Source organism: Eptatretus burgeri, chromosome 15 (assembly GCF_056783735.1).
Source record: "Eptatretus burgeri isolate ZD-2024b chromosome 15, Ebu_testis_v1, whole genome shotgun sequence".
NCBI lineage: Eukaryota > Metazoa > Chordata > Myxini > Myxiniformes > Myxinidae > Eptatretus > Eptatretus burgeri.
The window spans coordinates 5,757,246-5,778,878 of record NC_140975.1 but is presented as its reverse complement, the minus strand read 5'-3'; the positions used below and the strand labels follow the sequence as shown (position 1 = coordinate 5,778,878).

General features: G+C 41.6%; 2 protein-coding genes and 1 long non-coding RNA gene across 3 annotated transcripts in view; 2 read left to right on the top strand and 1 right to left on the bottom strand.

Moving 5' to 3' along the window:
• Window positions 1-410: 410 nt before the first annotated feature.
• Window positions 411-8,545, bottom strand: LOC147011397 (uncharacterized). Its single transcript, XR_015051708.1, has 2 exons — window positions 3,461-8,545; window positions 411-1,742 (listed from the first exon to the last, which is right to left on the bottom strand). It is a non-coding gene; the product is annotated as an uncharacterized LOC147011397 (long non-coding RNA).
• Window positions 8,546-8,696: 151 nt separating this feature from the next.
• On the top strand, window positions 8,697-14,898 carry LOC147011396 (ubiquitin carboxyl-terminal hydrolase 1-like). Its single transcript, XM_085857715.1, has 9 exons — window positions 8,697-8,818; window positions 9,854-9,968; window positions 10,069-10,173; window positions 10,430-10,839; window positions 11,046-11,464; window positions 11,686-11,796; window positions 11,937-12,135; window positions 13,429-13,853; window positions 14,808-14,898. The coding sequence occupies exons 2-8, from the start codon at window positions 9,897-9,899 to the stop codon at window positions 13,790-13,792; spliced, it is 1,680 nt and encodes a 559-aa protein (XP_085713841.1). The 5' UTR covers window positions 8,697-8,818; window positions 9,854-9,896; the 3' UTR covers window positions 13,793-13,853; window positions 14,808-14,898.
• Window positions 14,899-15,752: 854 nt separating this feature from the next.
• The window catches only part of LOC147011395 (ubiquitin carboxyl-terminal hydrolase 1-like), a 51,080-nt gene continuing 45,199 nt past the window's right edge, over window positions 15,753-21,633 (top strand). Inside the window, exons 1-2 of the mRNA XM_085857714.1 lie at window positions 15,753-17,155; window positions 17,292-17,439. The gene's annotated coding sequence lies outside the window, so the exon portion shown is untranslated. The remainder of the gene's footprint in view (window positions 17,156-17,291; window positions 17,440-21,633) is intronic.

Genomic DNA, 21,633 nt, shown 5'->3' with positions numbered 1-21,633 from the left:
CATTGGGTTCAACAGTTTGAGAGTAGATTTTTAAAGGTTTTCGCTAAAATCCAACATTGCTGCCAAACCATGTTAATGATGACATCATAGTTATCAAGCTTTGTTCCACATGGTTAGTCAATGACACTTCAAAAAAATATATCTACCAAACCATGTCACCGATGATGTTTCCATTAAATTCACTCGTCACATTTCCTTGTAGATCACCCTCAGAAAGTTTTGTCTTGATTCGATAAAGCATTTGATGTGTCCAATTATGATGTCATCATGAAGGTACAGATGACATCATTTTTATCAAATGTTATTTCCCATAGTGCATTCTGTTGTGGAGTTTTGTTGTTAACCGACTCGGTGTAAATCCGACTACTCAATTTGTAAGAAACAATTAATTCACTGTCCACAACGAAAAGTACATTTGATCAGATAACCTTTATTCTTAACATGGTTCCACGGAGTCCAAATCACTGAGATGGTCTACATCCACAATGATTTGCACTAAGCTAAGATTACATTTCCTGGCATTTATATGCTTTAGTGGGAGTGGAGGGGGTTGATAAGCATCAGGAAAAATAACTCCAACTGCAATACGTGTCCACTAAGTGAAAGAGAATGACATAATCATGGCAAAAGTTGCAGTGTTATCAACCAGGTGACTTTGTTTCATAGCAAGACATTCCTTTTATCAACATTTAGGTCAAAAGACTCTTGGGTAAAGGGAAACATAACTGACAGCCAATTTGACTTGGAGCATAAAAATTAAATTTATAAAGCACCACCAACAAGATTATAATTGAGAGTACATTAATATAATTACTTTTCTTCCACAATTCCCCCCTTTTTCCTTATCAGGAAAATTTGAATAATTATATTACACATGATCACCATACCCCGTTCCTGGAGGAGAAAATATATCCGTTACAGGAGGAGAAAAGATATCCGTTACACAAGTTCAATCAATAATGGCAGCAAGTGCTCATATCAGAAGAATGCTGGATAACGACCATTTCAATAGTGTCCCAGCCAGGTTAGTGAGTGTGTTTCCATTTAATTCATGGCCTGTTCATCAGCATGTGTCAAATCGAAAAGACATGCGACCCGAAGTCAGAAGATAAGCAAGTCAGGGTGTAGATAGAGCAGTACCCAACGGGAAACACAGTCGAGGCACTCTTTGAGCTGCAGAGAAGGTAGATCTTAGCAGGTACGAGCTTCGGCCCGACATTGGGTTGAAGGAGACGAAAAGGACTCGAGAGGTGACCCAGAGATCCAGCCCCAGCAGAGTTTGGAGCCTCGTAGCAGCAGTTTGTGCAATCAGGATGGATTCACGAAGTGAGCTGTGCATGTTGGATGCAGCCGTGATGGCTGCACGAGCCCCACCCGCACCATTGAACACATGTTGCAGATGACTCGCCGTGTGGACCTTCAGGGCCTTCATTGTGCATTGAAGCAACCACGTTCACAATGGCTGCCACATTGTGCAAGTTCACGATGTATTTGTAACGGTGACGTTAAGACTTTGCCTTGCTGTAGTTTGACTTGTCCAACCTTTTCTTTAGTGGGTTTTTCTTTTCTTTTTTCTACATTACTCATCTTATCTCCTCAGGAAGGTGGTAGTTTCATGATCACGTGTTGAATGCCCAATCACCCAAATCTGGGTTCTCCCCATCGTCCAATCTTTCGGTGGAAGTTCTTCCAAAGCTTCATTAGGCGAAATTGTACATTGCATGGTTCAACTGCTCTCAACACTCCAAAACAAACAAAATCAAGGTTAAGCCTCGTTTAAACACCAAACAGTAAACGTCATGGGCTCATGTATTTCAATAAGACTGACAAAGGTTCTTGCAGAAGCATTTAACTTGCATTATATGTTATATCAATATTATATCCCTTTCCTTGTTTTTTCGCACCTAAATTATATGCTAAAATATCCAGAAATCTCAGTTGAATGTACACTCAAAAACATTCATCTCATTTGCTATTTCCATGTAGAAAGGGCAACAGTCTTTATCAGGGTTCTAATTTGCAATCAATAATTCTTTTCACCATCCTTCAAAAATAAAATTCTTTCTCATCAAGAAAAATATTCCATCATCTGTATAATAATTATGAAAGTTATCTACTTCTTTCAAGTACCGAATCCAAAGCGATTCGATTTTGCACAGTTACCATTTTAACATTTGCAATCATTTTAACATTCATATCTGCTAAACAATTCAGTTTCATTCACAAACAGTTCCGGAGCAACTGCTATTATTTATTTATTTATTTCCAGAAAACTTAGCACTTCTGTACTGATGAAAGATGGTCAAGTCAGTGTTAGAAATACCTCAACTTACTTACGTAAACGTACAAGAAGTACCACTTAATCAAAAATCACGCACCTGTCCAATTAATCAGAAGACAGATAAGACAGGTAATATTTAAATTGGCTTGAAGCATCATTGCACTCTTTTGAAGAATATAATTCTTATATTCTGACCGATTCAACATTCATTTCACATGGTCATGCCTTCCTACTCCACATAATTCTGGTTTATTGTTTGTTTGTCTTTCTACAAATTGAAGACGCATTTTACTTAAATTACAGTCAGGCCAGTACCAGCTCCTAATCAGTGAGAGCAATAGAGTTACTATACATGGTCCAATTCCTCATTCCATTTAATTGATTTCATAATTGCTGTTGGTCTCGCCACTCTTCTCGTCATTCTGCATTATGGTTATGTAAATACCTCATAGCTTGATTTTCCCTTGCAGTTAACTTGTGATTCCTAATATGTAATGTTGACCAATCTGTCGATCAATTTAATAACGTAGACCCTCCTTCAATATTATGCAAGTACCTCAACTTAATATATTATCTTGATTAAATTATCAGTAACTTTTTCCAACCCCAATTAACAGATTAACAAGGTCCATAGCTACAGTGATTGACAATATATCAATCAATAAATACAAGTTATCAACAACCTCACTGTGATGTAACCAATCATTACTCTGTCACTTGAAGACCCCAATACATTTAAATTAGGATTACGAGACTTATATGATAAAAGGTTTCTCAATTTGTAATCTCAAAACAAAAGTTGATATTAATTATAACCAAAAGAAACATGATGGTTCGTTCTCAATGAGTTCCTTTTCTCTTTTTTTTAAAATGAGCTTAGTCTGAAAGTAATTAACACAGTTTCCATACACAACCTCCACTAGTTACCAACTGTTCCCCATGTTTATGTATTTGACAACCGACCCGGTAAAATGGTGTGTGAAAATCACTTTTCTGATTAATATCACATGCAAGCATTATCACGTGTATCACTCGTTCATCACAACAACACAGGTCAAAGCACATTAGTGTGCTGTTGCTAGGTGTGTGCAAAACTGTGCAAAACACTGGTGTGCTAGGTTCTTATAATTCACAAAATAGATTCCCAAAATAATTCAAAGCTGGGTTGCACATTCTTACATTAATTCACAGGAGTAATTAAACAAGAAAGTCCATCATTGTAGTCACAGGCCGGCCATCCAGAAGTCTTTCTCGGGACTGCCAGCTCTGCGCACTTCCCATGCCACTTGGTTTTTTTTGACATCCCAGAAGTGTGATTTGTCGAGCTGCCGAATTTGACATTGCTCCCGGACCACACTTTGGCTGCTGAGCGTTCATTTGGAAACAAGAACTTTGACAACATTGTGAAAAAACACGAAAATTTTCCAAACAGTTTAAACAGCAGCTTATACAATTGAACTTGATTTCTGACAAATATAGGGTCACATAAAAAATACATAGAATAAAGATGCTTTTGGTTTCTGCGCGAGTAAGCCGACCTTGGCTTGGCTTGGATCAAAAGAAGCACCAGCCGAGTAGCACCAGACCCGCCCGTAATTTCCCCCCCAAAAGCATTTCTATTTTGCCAAGTGCGTAACTTGCTAAACGTCTTTGTCTTGGTTTTTGGATGTAATGTCTCATAGTGAATTAATTCATCACATCTTGCAGGAATTCCATCAACATTTTAAATCTCTGACATTGTCCATCTTATTCATTTCTCTCATCACCAAAACAGCAACATGCTGCAATATAACCAACACACATACACTAGCCATCTGATCACATTCTCTGACCTTTTAAATACAAATCCATTCCTTTATCAAAACAAATAAATACAGTTTAAACCTCTGTTTTTAAACAGGTGAACAAAAATTGTCAAATCATTTGTCATGAATTAATCGGACAAATAGAGGCACATATAAAGCCACCAGAGATGTTTTTTTTTTTTGCTTTCTGCTATTCATGCTGGCAGCTGACCTTGGCAGACAAATGCACCAAGGAGTGTTCATGTGATAAGGCTTGCACGACTGTGTTCAAAGAGCAACAGATAGCCAGTCCGCACTTATCTACGGAGGACAGACGAAGAGCCATCAACATAACATTCACAGACTAATGAAGACAGCACGCCTAGTTTTACGTCATTGAGTTGAAAGCGATTCAGGAGGTTCGTGGGAAAGTTTTGGGCGGTTTTAAAAAAAGAAAAGAAAAAGTTTTGTTGTGCCAAGGTCTCAGTTTGGGGAGCAGAGTCCAATTCTCTCTGCATACAAGTAATACAAGTAATGGCACCTCTCCATGTGGGACAGGTTCTTCTTTTCTTTTTTTCATATATTCACAGCACCATCCATGTTACTGAGAACATTTTTCATGTTGGTTTAGAATTTCGACACCACGTGATTCTTGTCCAAATCCTTGTGACATCCATCGTTATCATCGTGTAACACAAGATGGTGATGACTGTAACCTCGTCATCAAAACGGTCATGAATTGTGTCATTCCTAAAATGCAGTTCCAATCCTATAAATGGGAGAAGAATAAACAATGAACACATGAAACTGATTCATGAATATGAACACACAAGTGTCATAATGAGGACTATGTAGAATGAGATGTGGGGAGTGGAGAGGGGGCGGTGCCCCTGGGAAGCGGAGATGGTGGGTGAGGCAAGTGTTTGCAGTCATTCAGGGATGGATAGAAGCAGATAATGGAAAACAGACTGGGAGGAAGGTTTTTGGAAGCAAGTATGTGGAAAGATTTTTCATTTGTAAATTGCGAGGGTGAGATGAACAAGAGGAAACAAAGTTTGTTTGTTTTGTCGTTTTTATAGCCCGCTGCGTGGCGGAAGGGGGATATTGTTGTCACCCAAGTCGTCCAGTTGTCCGTCCGGGCGTCAACATTTATAGCTGCGAGTCCGATAACTCATAAACTGTTCGCCATATCGATTTGAAATTTGGGTCACATATGTACCACCTGAAAAGGAAGAACCCTATTGATTTTGGGCGTGGCCGGATCAAAGATGCCCGACTGGGGCGGCCATCTTGAAAAAAATGTTTTTTGTAATAAATGGAAAACCGCTTATCTGATTTCAATTATTTTTGGTTACTACGTTCCTCACCCCTGGGGAACTTTTTCGAGATGATGACCAAATGGTGTCTTGTTTCCAATTCACCTCCCTCATTATCTGGAATATGTATGACCTTTTTCATTCAATGGCAGGGGATTCCCCATCTCTGATGGTATATTTTTAATTTTTACTTAACAGAAAGAAAAGGAAGGAATTAAAACAAGGGGAGTGAATCTTGGAACAAAGTGGGTATAGGAAGCAGTTGTGGAAAAAAAACAAAAACATAAAGGCCCAAAACTATCCGAGCCTGATTTGCAGGATCAGAGTAAATAAAATGACCATCAAATGGCTCCCTGAAATTTGGTAAAATGTTACATGTTTTTGCATCTTAAATTTACTTGTTCTGTTTGATAAAATGTTTTTTTATGTTTTCATCACGTGTATGATAAAGGTCCAACAAAACAGGATTGTTTATGTCACCGAAAATAATTTCTCTCATTTGATGAGTTTTTTTAATCAGTGAACTTATTTTGTCTCAATCAAAAATGTACGTAAGTGTGTGTTTCAAATGAAGAAAAAATAAAAAATTCCTTTGTACTTTACATTACTCGCTTGATAAAGAGAAAAATAATGAACCCAAAACATGCAGTCATTTTTCAGATGGACCTGTGTCAAGGGAACAACAGCACGTACTGTCGATGATTGACATATCCTTTGGTTATTTGAAAACATCAAAAGTGATGTTGGGAAAATGGTCCGGAATCCGTGAAATGTTCTCGGGTTGCCAGCGAGCCTCACCCTGGGACCGGGCACCGGGGTAGGGCAACACCCAGCGGGACAGGGCTACACCCCAAAACCGGGCGAGATCTGCAGAACGGGTCCTGGGGCGTCGTGACTGTAACCAAGTTGGTGTGCTGGAGAAGATGCACCAATTACTCTGAGACCGTAATGTCTCTCTTGCTGTATTATTTATTTTAGATGCATCGTCGAGGCTTGTCGAACAGCTCGTACTAGTACACTGAACAGGGCAGGATGAAGCAGGACAAATGTAACAGTGGAGAGACGGGTAAAAAAATTTTAAGGGTAAATTCAAGATGGCCACCAAACCATGTGACCTATCAATAAGAAATTAACAAACTTGTAAAAGGATGTCATGGGATGGGGAATGTGGGTGTAAAGTTTCGCCTCAATCTGTTCAGCCGTTCTGGAGATGTTTTTAATTATTTTTTTCAAAACAAGATGGCTGCCGAACCAAGTCACCTATGACGTCATAATACATTTTTTCTACGGTGAATTGTTTAGATGACGCTCAAGAAATTTCAGATTTTTCCCATGCAGCGCTCTACTTGACGAATTTTCACCGGCATACCACTTGACCGATGACGTCACGAAAAATCACCCGTGTTCCCCATGGGGAGCTCAGTAAAATGTATGAAGCAAATTTTTTTCCATTGCACGGTTTCAGAGATACAGAGGTCCAAAGTTTATTGGTTTTTTTCAAGATGGTGCCCATACCATGTGACCTATGACGTAATAATTATCAATTAAGTATGCTATCAAAAAAGATACATACTATGGTGAAAATTTCGTGTCGATCGGACTTACCGTTCCTGAGAAAATGATCTTTAAAGCGAAAAACCCGCAAATTGCCGGCGGAAAAATAAAAATAAATAATAAAAAATAAACAGAAGAAAAACAAAAGGTTACCCATTCCATTTGACTGGGTACCCTAATTACCTAGTCCATGAGACTGGGTACCCTAATTACCCAGTCCATTAGACTGGGTACCCTAAATACCAAGTCCATTTGACTGGGTACCCTAATTACCCAGTCCATTTGACTGGGTACTCTAATTACCCAGTCCATTAGACTGGGTACCCTAATTACTGAGTCCATTAGATTGGGTACCCCAATTACCCAGTCCATTAGACTGGGTACCCTAATTACCCAGTCTATTAGACTGGGTACCCTAATAACACAACCGTAGTTATCTATCCACCCACACAAGCCCGTTCAGTACCAATCTTGTATATCGCAATAACTACGGTAATGGGAGGATCTCGATATACAATTGATGACGTTACTGTTGTAGTTGTTGTTGTTTAACTGTGGGAAAGGGAAAGATCTCTGCTCCAGTTTGCAGTGTCGATGATTTGGAATGACAAGCTTTACACACGTGACGGCGATAATTAGAACAGTGATGATCGTTTATTTATTTTATTATGATGTACGGTACTTGTACTTGTACTGTTAGCATTACGTGATGATTTTACCGGTTTTTTTTGAAACAGAATTCATGTTTTTTGAAAAAATAAAAATCCTCATTTTGTACTGATGAGCACAATAACGTTCATAAACTCGAGAACATGAAAGTTTCCAGGTAATTAATTTAACAAACGTTGATAATTAGCCGCTACGCTTTGCGTCTTCACTCCAAACCATTGTGCTATTGTTGCCATGGTAGCGACAACAAAGTCATTGTTCGGTTCGAGGACAGGAGCCTTTGCAAACGGTCGTGTTTTGTTTTGCTCGTCCGTCTCGTGGATAAATATATTCAGTTTTCTCTTATTATAATCGTTTAAACGTGTGGGACAGATTTCACTCGTTCGAAGGAACACGACGTGAGCATCATGGTGAGTTTGGAGATATATTACCGGATTTACAATGTACGATACCTTCATGATCCGCGGGTGTGTGCTCGTCTTACCGTAATGTGAACCGACGGTGACGTTAATCCGGCTGTCCTGTTTGCTTGCACGAAACACGTGATTCTTTTAACCCTGCCCGACCAGATTCCCACAATAAAAAATACGTCACTCTGTGAATGAGACCAATGGATCGCCATGTTTTACGTTCCGATTTATTTCCACTTTACATTCTGTAAGTTTTTCATCATTGACATCCGACAGATGAGCCAATGATTTTGAGCGGCCCTTGATCGATACCTTGTCGAAGTTTCGAATTGATCATTTAAACAGGACCCTCTGACACGTTTGGACGAATTCAACCGACAACAAGGTCGTTCGAAATTGACGTGTTTTGTTGTGGTACAGTCTTCAGCTGTAGGTAAATTTTTGTTCGTCCGGTTCAAGCCCCAACATGCCTCAGATCTAACAGCTGTGGTACGGTTGGAGGTAAATCCAAGATGGCTGTACGCATGAAGAAGGTATCACATGACCGTGGTTCGCCCATTCGCACATCCCCGTCCTCCACCTCCTCCTCCCCCACGTATTTTGTGTACGGACCGTTGAAAACCTCTTCATCAAACGATGAACGGAATAAAATGATCCCTTTGTGATATTTGCTGTTAATTGTAATAATTATGATTCCTCTCAGGGAGCTCGGTGTTCCAAGGTTTGGAGAAGTGAAACATCTGATTTAACACGACCGAAAGCTGTAGATGCTGATGATGTGGAAAACGAGGAATCATCGACGAGGTTTGTGGGGACACGTGGGGAAAAGGGAAGGCACGCCGAATGGGGAAAGTGTGTGTCGGTACAAAACAAATAACGACGTAATAAATAGATAGAGAGGACATGCAATCCTTTTACTGGTCCTTTAAAAGTGTTTGGAATCCGTGACACTCACCACACCCACTCTCTATGTTACACATCTAATTGTAATGAGATGTATAGAACAACAAGGGAAATGTTGGAAATTGATAATTAAATGTTAATAAATCAATTAAATAATATATTCTTAATGATCTCCAAGTTTAGTACAAAGTGAGTCCTGAAAACGATTGATGGGACAATGATGGACAAATGGACAATTATTTTACACATCAACATAAATCTGATCAACTCAACGCGAACATGTCTTATAATTGTGTTTACATTGTGATTAGTGTGTGTGTGTGTGTGTGTGTGTGTGTGTGTGTGTGTGTGTGTGTGTGTGTGTGTGTGTGTGTGTGTGTGTGTGTGTGTGTGTACAAGATTTAAGTATGTGGAAGGTGTGTGTATGCTTGTGTATTGAATGTTTGTGTGTGTGTATGTGTGATTTTGATGAACTCCAATGAGTTTAAAGCCATTCAAGATGTTCGTGGGAAGGCTTTGGATGGTTAAAATTGAAAAGGTTTCTTGTGCCGAGGGCTCAGGGTGGGGAGCGGACCCCATTTCCCTCTGTGTATGTATGTAATGTATGGAGTAGCACCTCTTCCTGTGGAATGGGTTCTTCGTTTCTTTGTATAATATATTTACAGCACCATACCTGGTCCCATGAACACCATTTTTCATGTTTCAGAATTTTGATCCCACGTGATTCTTGTCCAAATCGTTGTGACATCCATCATTATCATCGTGCAACATAAGATTGTGATGATTGTAACCTCGTCATCAAAACGGTCATGAATTGTCATTCCTTAAATGCAGTTCCAATCCTATAGATGGGAGAATAATAAAAAAAATGAACACGTGAAACTGATTCATGAATATGAACACACAAGTGTCATAATGTGACTATGATGATTGCAGGCCGCGAGAAGTCTCAGATGGAGACGAGAGCGGGGAGAATTTGATGAACGATGGTCCACAGTTCACCGGCCTTGTGAACCTGGGGAACACCTGTTTCCTTAATAGCATCTTGCAGGTGAGACTTCACCCTTTACAGGTATCGGACTGTCTTTTTTTAATGGCAATGAGCAAGGAATCAATGAAAATGACCAAATTGTTATTTTTGTTTATTTTAGGTTCTGTTTCATTGCCCCTTTCTGGGTTCTGACCTCAGAGAGATTGCCGACGTCTCGAGGCAGAACAGAGATGTCATTCTGAATAGGGTACCCGTGCGTGACCAGGTATGTATTGGCCACCAATGTGTTTTTCTCTTTCTTCCTTCCTCCTGACAACATATCGTTTTTCATCGTCCTGGAAATTAATCACAATTCATATTTGCATTGGACTATTCTTCATTGAAAGGATGGTCCTGTGTGAAGCCCTTGTTGGTTTTACCCTATTTGAAGGGTAAAGTTTCTCCATGATCTACATTTCATGTCTGTACCATTTACACTGTAATGAATGTTGTTCTTTGTTGTATATTTCTTTATATTGCAGGAAACTGCAGCACACCAGCTCGAGTTCATTCAGAGTCTCAGTAATGTCCTGCAAGACATGGCCAATCCACGTATCTTGGAAAGGTCTCCTGAAACAGATGAGACCCGCAGCAAAGACGACGCCAATCCACCGATCCCTCAAAGGGATCACATTGTCGTTTCGTCATTCATGCAGGAAAAGCAAAATATTGAACAGGCTGCCCATCAGACATCCCATGAAGATGCTGTGAATGATGAAGTGTTTGCCAGGATGTACCAGCAAAAGGAGTTATTTCGATATTTCCACAATATCTCGCTCTCTATGGAAGAAAGAGAGAGTGAAGGAACCGATTGTTTGCACGACGGCCGGTGTTATTCGAAAACGACGTTGGAGTCTCCGATCGTATTACGTAAACTTATCGCTGCACTCAGGTGAGATGGGACACAATAGTGTGTCCATTGAAATTCAAGTCAGATATTTGACATGGTTGCTCGGAGAGAGGACTTTTCTTCAAGCTAAATGCACGTAATTATCTCAGCTTAGATGTCATAAAGTGTGGTTCAGAGTATGAAACCAATTTATCTGACTTATCCCTGTTTGACAACACTGGCGGCTGTTGCTTTTTGCACATTTGCAGGAACTTGGACCCAATGTACAAGGGAATGGGACAGCAGGACCCCCAGGAGGTACTCCAGTTTGTGTTTCACCAAGTAAAAGAGGTGTGCCACCTTATTCAAGCTGCTGATGTCATTATAGCAGCTCAGAAGAAGCAACCTGAACCATTGCCTCAAAATTCACAAGAAGACGTTCATGTTGGATGTGATACGCTTGAGGAAGGCCCGACTAACAAGCGTACAAAAAGCCGGTTTAAGAAATGGACATCGAAGGTCGCTCGAAGATTCCGGAAGTTGTGCTGCTCGTCATCGCATAGTGCAACGAAGGAATGTGAGCCCAAAAAGGAGGAAATCGAAGGAGGAACTGGTAACTCCGAACCCCACAGAGAAGAAAAGAAAAATATGGAAGAATCAAATGATGACCAGACCTTCAGGAAAAACGGTGAGGCAACCAGGAAAACTGAAAAGAAGGGAAATACCGGATGTAACGGATGATAAATGAATACACGAAACGATGATGAAAACTGAGCCTCACTGATGGGCCTTATTTACATTAATCGTGATGTACCACAAGAAAAAAATTATGTACTTTTTTCATTTTGTTTTTTTTTTGTTCCTCTTGTGATATTGATTGTGATTTCTCCTTTTCATCACCGTCTGCAGGTCATAATATGTTTTTGGGACAAACGGAGACAACCACCAATTGCTTGAGATGTGGGAATGTCACATCAAGGAACGAAGACTTTTTCAACCTCGGACTTAGTTTTCATCCTGGTTAGTTATGTTTTTCTCCCCCCAAAACTTTGTGTTTTTTCTTGAAATCCTCCTTTGCAGATGATGATTTTCTCAATGGTAATCAAATTCGAAACTCTTCCTGATGTCATCATCTCTCATCTCCCTCTGAACTCTTGCAGATATGTGGAGAAATAACAAGACCGAACCAGTTCCACTTGAGTATTTGTTTAACGTTTGGGCTCGAATGGAACACCTTGATGGGGATAACATGTATATGTGTTCTTCATGCAAGTTGAAGGTCATGGCAAGTTCCTCCACCTCAATCTCCACGCTCCCTTCAATGTTTGGGTTACACCTCAAGCAATTCCAAATGGACAGGTAATCCAGCGATCGCTTCACTCACCATCAAACTCCCATCATATTCAGTCTGTTTGTGCTCATCCTTGGTTAATGATGAGATCAGAGAGGCTAATAAGTGATTAAATTAGGACATGGAGTACGTATATTGTATATCAGTTTCATTTTGTGTGTTAGCTGAAACCTTCGCATATCAACAAACAATTGTCAGTGACTTCCATTGGCCATTGATTGTTCTGATGGAAGGGATGTATGGGGACTCGGCAACATTATAGACTTGTGAGAGAGAGGTCTTTGATCGTGTATGTGCAGGCCGTCTTGTATCAAGCGATATACGTTACAACTTGTCACTCATGTCCCCTTTACAAGGAACTTTAACACAGGAGGAGGACATTCAGCCCATCAAGCCTGCACAACGGTTACCGACCTGTGGTGATTGTCCGTTCTCTATCCTTTCTCCATGTTCAGCATCAAGCAAGGAAGCAGCACGTACCATTTTCATAGTCTTTGGTATGACTCGGCCAGGGTTTGAACCACCGAGTTCCCAGACACAGAGCGAGTGCCCGAATCGTTTTGACCCAGAATCTGGTTGACGTAAAGTCACAACTCTTACCGATTTTGACAAAATACCTGACTTGCATTTCAATGGCCACACCATCATGTTCCATCTCACCTGAGTGCACCAATAACTTTGGGTCATATGAGGGAACAATCTCAGGTCATTTTGGAATAACAGCACACCCATCATTTTGCAAACTTTCATGTCCTGCACATATTCCCTTTCATTCGGAGAGTCCGAGACATGGGCGGAATATTTCACAAATTCCAATTTCTGGTACAACCTTGCAGGCTCTTCATCATGCTCGATGACGCTGAGAATGAATAAGAATGGTGTTGAGAATGTCCTTGTTGTTGTTTGTTTTCCATCAAATACTCTGAGCTCATCAGACAAGAAGTGAAACGAGAAAGTCCCTGAGTGGAGAAACTCAAGATGCAAAACGAATGAAAGTAATCATGAAAACATTGATAATACGGACATGAAGAAACGTTGCTGCAGTGGTGACAATATCAGAGAATCGAGCACGGTTTTTAAAAAATCCATTGATATTTAAATATCTATTAATAATGGTGGTGTAAGTAAGCTTCGTATCACAAGATTGGCCTCTATTAAAATATACTTTCCATGGTGTATTTCAATATATTCACAACATGGGAGAATGTGATTTGGTAAAATGTCATCCTTCATTTAATCCACCAATATCTGTGAGTTGTACCTGTTTGTCCGAATAATCCGCCTTTCATGTATTTATACAGGCACGGAAAAGCATCCAAGTTGAAAGTCTCCACATCCATTCCCGAGCACCTCTCGCTCAGAAGATGGTGTTCCCCCGAGTGCATCGCTGATGATGTAGACCCCCAGTACACACTCTTTGCTATCATTGAACATGCGGGTCATGGCCTCAACTGTGGACATTACACCACCTATATCAACACTGAGAAAACTACAGAGGCTTCCCATCGGGAAGAATGTCATGCATTTGACAGTCAGGACAAATGGGTCCATTTCAGTGATGAACATGTCACAGTCATGAAAAATGATGACATGCAGAAGATCCTTAGTTCATCAGGTGTGCATGATAAGACGCCATACCTGGTATTCTACAAGCGCACCAACTGATTCAAAGTGTTTTCCATGGGTCGATTGCCAATGGACAAGTTAATGGAGACAAGCCAAGAAGGTAACCTTTTTCTCTTTTTTTTTTGGATACTTTACATGATTGAGGCTCATGGAAGAGTGAGAGCAAAATGGAAGGGAACGAAATGGAAATGGGGAACATCAGCAACAAAGTAAAAATGAGAGTGAGATCAAAGGGAGGAGGTCACATGGGGGTGAATGAGCGGCACACAAGTTGAAACGCAGAAAGAAAAGGAAGGGGAAATGGGGGGGGGGGAATGAAAGAGAAAAGGAACGAGAAGGGCACTCAGTAGATCCAGGCTGAACGGTTTGTCTTTTGTATTCCAATGATAGGCCGGCTCTGTCTCCGGACCTGCACCAAAATTGAATCTGCTTGTTCTTGTCACCGACCCGATCATTCACTTAGTTTTTTCTTAATCCATCCAGAAGTTTTTTGAGATATTGTGCTCCAAATAGTTTTGGTCCCATCTCTCAATGTGAAGAAGCACTGACATTCTCGAATCCGGATCTTCACCAATATCGAATCAATTCGTCCGTGTCACACACCGAACCTGTCCACCAAGATTCGTCCGAATACATCCGTAACTTTTTAAGATGTCCTGCTCATTGACAAACAAAGAGGGGGTGAAAACTTAACCGCCATCCACCTTCGGCGGCGGACATAACAAAACAACCGACAAAACAAAGGAAAAGGGGTGAGGGAGAGGGTGGGGGGATGGGAATCACAATACCTGGAAAAAGCAAGTGCTGGGGAATGGGGTAATTTGGGATGGAAGAGATCATGAGTATAGATGGTGGATGATCTGAGCGAGAGGGGAATAGCTGTCTTGAAGCCATGGAGGGAAGAATGGGACTGAACATAACGTATCTTTCTGGACGACGTCTGTCATGACTTTCTATTATATTTTTGTCCCTGTGTTGCTGCTTGTGTTTTTGTTCAGTTTTCATTGTGAAACCGTACCTTGTTGTTCTGTCTTGTCAAATTTCTCTCTCTGAGGGTTTGAACGATGGTGCACAGTTCATTGACCGAGTGAACCTGGGTAAGACCTCCTTCCTCAACAGTATCCTGCAGGTGAGACTCTTCCCTTTAAAGGTACCGGATGTTTTTTAATGGCCATGAACAAGGAATCGATCAGAATGACCAAGTTGATATTTTGTATTTCACGTTCTGTTTCGTTGCCCCTTTAGAAGTACTGACCTGAGAGAGGTCATTGCATTCTTGAGGAAGAACAGAGAAGTCATTCTGAACATAGTACCCTTGCACACCCAGGTATGTAGCCTGGTGTGAGCTTCATGGTTGAGGTGACTGGCTTAAGATCTTAAAGTCTTAAGTTTGAGCCTGTCAGCCATTGAATTAACATCAGGTGGAGTTCACTCAGCTTGTCATCGTTCTGAGAATGATGAAAGGAGTACCAGTGTACTGGTGCAATCTCTTAAATATTTGTGCAATCTCTTCGCAGGATGACCGTGTCATTCCAAATACGACATTGGATTGGTGCCTCGTATTACGCAAACTTCTTTGCACTCAGGTGAGATGGCACATGACAGTGTGTCCATTGAAATTCAAGTCAGGTATTTGACATGATTGGTTGGAGAGAGGACTTTGCTTCAATCCAAATGCATGTAATTACCTTAGATGTCACAAAGTGTGGTTCATAGTATGAAACCAATTTATCTGACTTATCCCCTTTTGTCGATACTGACGGCTGTTGCATTGTGCACATTTGCAGAAATTTTTATCCGATGTACAAGGCAATGGTACAGCAAGACCCCCAGGACGTGCTCCAGCTTGAACTGTACCCAGGTGAAAGAGGTGCGCCACCTTGTTCAAGCTGCTGATTCTATCTTAGCAGCGGAGACGTAAATTGAATCGATACCGAGAGATGGACAAGAAGACGAAAAAGGTGGGTGCGATATGCTTGAGGAAGGCCCGGCTAAAAAAGCGTATAAAAAGTCGGTTTAAGAATTGGAATTCAAATGTCGCTCGAGGATTCCGGAAGTTGTGCTGCTTCTCATCGCGTTATGCAACACAGGAATGCGAGTCCAAAAAGGAAGAAGTCAGAAGGGGAACTGCTGACTAAAAATCCCACAGACAAAATAAAAATACGGAAGGATCAAATGATGACCAAACCTGCGGAAAAACGGTGAGCCAACAAGGGAAACTGAAAAGAAGCGAAACAACGGATGATAAATACGAGGTGTGTTCAAAACGTATCCAACCTTAATTTTTCGTGCGTAAACAAATGAAGCTTGGGAGGCGTGGTTTGGTGCACGGATGAGGGCGATCCTCATCCATATGCGTGAATATTTTCCCACCTGCAGAAGCTGTCAGTCGCCGACAGACGACCGATGAGTGAGGAAGTGTAAGTGAGCGCCGTCGGATTTTCTTTTTTGACAAAATGACGGAAAAACTTGAACAACGCTACTGCATCAAATTTTGTGCAAAGCTTGGCGATTCCCAAGTGAAAACGATCCGCAAGATTCAACAGGCCTTCGGGAATGAAGCAATGGGCACCCCACAGATAAAAGAGTGGTACAACCGCTTCAAAGATGTTCGCACATCAGTGGAAAGTGAAGCACGTTCTGGTAGGCCCTCAACTTCCCGAAATGAGATCGTCATTGACCAAGTGAGGACCCTGCTGATGCAGGATCTTCGAATCATGATCAGCGAACTTGCAGACGAGGCGGCGTCAGCATTGGATCCGTTCATTCCATTGTGACAGGATTTGGGCTTCAGGAGAATCTCAGCGAAGTTCGTGCCAAAGCTGCAAACGATCGAGCATAAGCAACTCCGTTTGGAGACTGCACAAGACATGCTGGAGACTGTGAACAGTGATCCCAACTTCTTCAACACAGTGATCACTGGCGATGCGACCACAGTGAGCCATCATTTTGACAAAAACGAAAATCCGACGGCGCTCACTTACACTACCTCACTCATCGGCCGTCTGTCGGCGACTGACAGCTTCTACAGGCGGGAAAATATTCACGCACATGAATTTGGATCTCCTACATCTGTGCACCAAACCATGCCTCCCTAGCTTCATTTGTTTACGCACGAAAAATTAAGGTTGGATACTTTTTGACACCTCGTATATACCTGAAATGATTGTGAAAATTGTGCCTCACTGATAGGCCTTATTTACATTTATAGTGATGTACTACTCTCAAACAATATGCTATTTTGTCCTTTGTTTGTTCCTGTTGTGATATTGATTGCGATTTCTCATTTTCACCACCATATGTACGTCATCAAACTGAGACAAACCACCTGTTGCTTGAGATGTGGGTGTGATGCATCATGGAAAGAAGACCCTTTCAACATTGGACTTCGTTTTCATCCCGGTTGGTGATGTTTCTCTCACTGAAAACCTTTGTGTTGTTTCCAGAGATTGCTGTTTTGCTGATGTTGATACGTTTCTCAATGGTTTTCGAATGAGGAACTCTTCGTGATTTCATCACCTCTCTTCTCCCTCTCAAGGATCGTGCACGGACAGTGAGAAATGGAATTCTTGACATAAACTTCAACTCCGCCACCGGAACTGGAAAAACATCAGCAGGGTTCAGTCCTGTCGAACTGGAAAAGATAACACGCAGCGAGACGCACGGAGGAATCGGGATGTCCTGAGGTATAATTTTGTTCCCCAGATAATGTCAGTTACACCAGTGGCAGATTGGATTGAGAGATCTATCAAATTGCAGCAAACATGTAGTATGTTGGAGGTCCATATAATTTGGGATGGGGGAGAGGCACTGTGAGAAAGGACGGAGAAAGAGGGTCGGAGGTTGGGAGGAATGTCGAGGGGAAGGGAGGCAGGACTATGTAGAATGAGACGTGGGGAGTGGAGAGGGGGTGGTGCCCATGGGAAGCGGAGATGGTGGGTGAGGCAAGTGTTTGCAGTCATTCAGGGAGATAGAGAAGCAGATAATGGAAAGCAGACTGGGAGAAAGGTTTTTGGAAGCAAGTATGTGGAAATATTTTTCATTTGTAAATTGCGAGGGTGGGATAAACAAGAGGAAACAAAGTTTGTTTGTTTTTGTCGTTTGTAAATTTTACTTCACAGAAAGAAAAGGAAGGAATTAAAACAAGGGTAGTACCACGTGTTAATACACTGTTTTACCAGTATTCGTGCCGTCAACCAACATTAAGATCTCGCAGTGTCCGAACGTTCAATTAAGCCATTTGCCGTGTCAAACAAGCGCGCAGATCTGTGAACCTTTTGTCATGTGTAGGTTTGCCGTGTTGATGAAACAAATATGAACACGAATGGTCATGCAGAAACAAACCTTGCAGATTAACAGTCAGCTATGGGTGTAGAGCGTGTGAGCCCCGCAGGAATGCTCATGCAGTATGGATCTCACCCCGTCTCGAGCTGAACCGCAAGAAGGCGTGAGGTGGAGGGGACGGACAACCTTGGCGCATGTTGTGTGTTCCAAAGCTCTGTACGCTGCGAGAGCAGGCATACGAATCGAATCTCGCGAGAACTAATCCGTAACAGTCCCCAAACTGTCTTCCTGAGGTGGTATTTAACATTTTATTTTATTTTATTTTATGAATGTCTATTTCTCTTCACGCTTTAGTTGTTGCATTATCATTTCTAACAAGACATTCATGTTAACAGATGTAGGATTATAACATCGTACAGTAATCTTCAGTTCCTTATCCAGCCCACAATCACTTCTAATTCTGATGTTCACCAAGATCGAATTCACATACACCACCTTTCTATCTGGTATTAAAACACCCTTAATGACATTTGTTTTGCACTTTAAAGAGATCGTATTATAACGCCAAGGCTCTGTCATTCAATACAAGCCACAAACCCAATTATTTTGTTTACATGTCAAAAAAGCAATGGCGTGTGAGGAATCTGACGTGACTGAACATCCTCTGATAAATCAATGATGTGAACTTTGCCTCATTCAGAGTCTTCACAGTGTATGGTGACGACCAATCCTTATCTCTACTTTCTGTGCTTCATAGTTCACAATACACAACAGAGCATGTTATATTCCAGTGAAATCTACTGGACCCGCACATGTTCCATTTTAACACTCACTTATTTAATGTAAATAACTCAAATAATACAACACTTGGTATGACATACAAATCAGCTATAAATACAAATATGCAAGAGTTCTATCCTTTCAACTTATGACTAAAACAAATAAAGTTCTTTCAACTTGTGCTTTAAAAAAAACAAGAAATTTCACGCTGAAGCTATTCAGCTCAATTTATCCCTCCAGGTTGGAACACCCAAATTATGTCCTAACCATAAAACTTACTATTTCCAATCATATCAGATATATATCGGATTTACAAATCCGTAACACCACCACACAATAACAATGCAACAGTTTCACAGCAAGCAAACTACCAAAGAGCACAATGAACAAACAGAAAAATAAAAAGAGGTAACTCGACAAACATTCGAAACACTTATTAATTCTCCCCCTTGGGGACTTGAACCTCTTAACTTGGGCATCCAACCCTCTCCTTGGGGGCTTCTCGCCCCCCTTCACGGGCCTCCAACCCCTTTTCCAAAACAAGCAGAACCTCCAACCCTGTCCTGGAAGGATCCAACTAGTAGAATTTTTAAAGTGATTCTTCATCATTGAGAGATCGGGCCAAAAACGATATGCAGCATGACATCTCAAAAACGTTGTGAATGGATTAGGATGAAACTTGGTGGATATGTTGGGTGTGTGACAAGGATGAATTGATTCAATTTCATTGAAGATCCGGATCCGGATCCGATAATTTTTAGAGTGATTCTTCAACATTGAGAGATAGAGCCAAAAATGACATAGGACTGTATAGTATGATATTGTTGCGGCTGTGGAAATTCGCAATACACCACAAAGGGTCCTCAGGTTAGATATATCGATAAGTTCATGTGTAGTTCGTCCACACCTGTTGTTTAGGGGGAATATGTGCGATTCATCTGGGCTGCGATGCTTTGAGTTAGCCATTTTTCTTTCTCTTTCGTTATTTTGGACCATTAAGCCGCCAACAACTCAAACACCACCACCTTCGCCTCTTTACATCCACAACTCCATCCCGCAAACATCGCTTCACCGCCATTCCCAAACGATGCCCGCCAACCACCAAACCACCACAGCAAACCCCCCACCACCTTCGCCTTTCTCCTTCCACAACCATCAACCACACCACCAGTCAACACCGAATGTCGTGCTGTCCAGGGCCCGTTCGGTAATTGTTGCCAAACGTGTCAAGCCCCGCTGTGAATGCGTTCCTTTTAGGAGAGGAAAACGGATCAGGAAGGCTTCACGCCCCTTTTCTTCCACCCAATGGGCGAGCGTCGGGCGCGTGTGCTGAAAACCTGTATAAGTGTGCTGAAAATAATTGCCTTTTTTATTCGGTAGTAACTCTGCATATTGTTCTTGCTTTGACTGTTATATGTGCATTACTGTATGGCTGTGAATACGTGCTTGTCTGAGTGTGAATAAAAGTGCTTGTCAAATTGTTTCCCATTTCGTTGCGTCCTTTCCTTCGGTTGAAAGTTCCATCTTGCATCACGTAAGGGATTGTGTGTGGGTGTAGACACCCAATAAATAATCTGAACCGTCGAGGTCGACGATAACTCCGCTCGGTTATCCCTGCAGCACGGAACGAGCCGCTTAAGCGGTTCGTGTCCAGAGTCTACCTGCGGCGTGGTACAACTCCTTGGTACGCTACCCGCGCGGGTACTTAGGGTGAATCGCCGAATGTCGATATACCTATTTCGCGTGGGTAGAATGCGGACTGGGTTGTAGTGAGGTTAAACCCTCACCTGTGACTGGCTCCTGGCAGTAGTTCCAGGAGAGTCATGACTGAATTGTCGGTTCCGGTGGGCGACGTGTCGCGATTTGAGTTACGTGGCCGATCGCACGCCGGGCGGGCAAAATTCATAACAATATCAGCAAATGTATTGGGTACAATATGTTCTTGTGGATCAGGCATTACGTGGTTGAGGTATGCGTTCGACCGAGTGCCCTATCAGTTCCGCATTGTATTCGGAGACGGATAAATTATATAATTCAAAGAGGTTGTGTGAATGTCATGTTTATGCATGACAGGCATGATGGGCCACCAACATCATGACACAAGATGGGTAATGTGGCAAATATAGATTTACGTAGATCTGTGGAAGCAATTAACGACTAAAATGACCACATCAGAGTAGGTTTTTCAGTGATGAAATGGGAAAAAGTGATGACGCAATCTGAACGCAGCAGAAGTTACCTTTCAAATATGTTGGGGGGTAGTCAACGTACCTGTTAAAGGAATCAACACGTTTTATGAAGACATCGTCCTGTATGTTCCAAGAAAAGATTGTTAGCCGTAATACAGGGAACATTGCCTCGTTTCCTTTCACAACATCGAATAATGAGCCGATCAAGATGAGGTCAGCATCGTTTGTGTGCGTGCGCGTGTGTGTGTGTGTGTGTGTGTGTGTGTGTGTGTGTGTGTGTGTGTGTGTGTGTGTGTGTGTGTGTGTGTGTGTGCGTGTGTGTGCGTGTGTGTGCGTGTGTGTGCGTGTGTGTGTGATTTTGATGGACTCCATTGAGTTTAAAGAGATTCAGGAGGTTCGTGGGAAAGTTTTGGGCAGTTGAAAAAAAAGAATAAGTTTTGTTGTGCCAAGGGCTCAGTTTGGGGAGCGGAAACCAATTCTCTCTGCATACATGTAATACAAGGAATAGCACCTCTCCATGTGGGACAGGTTCTTCATTTATTTGTTTCATATATTCACAGCACCATCCATGTTCCTGAGAACATTTTTCATGTTGGTTTAGAATTTCGACACCACGAGATTCTTGTC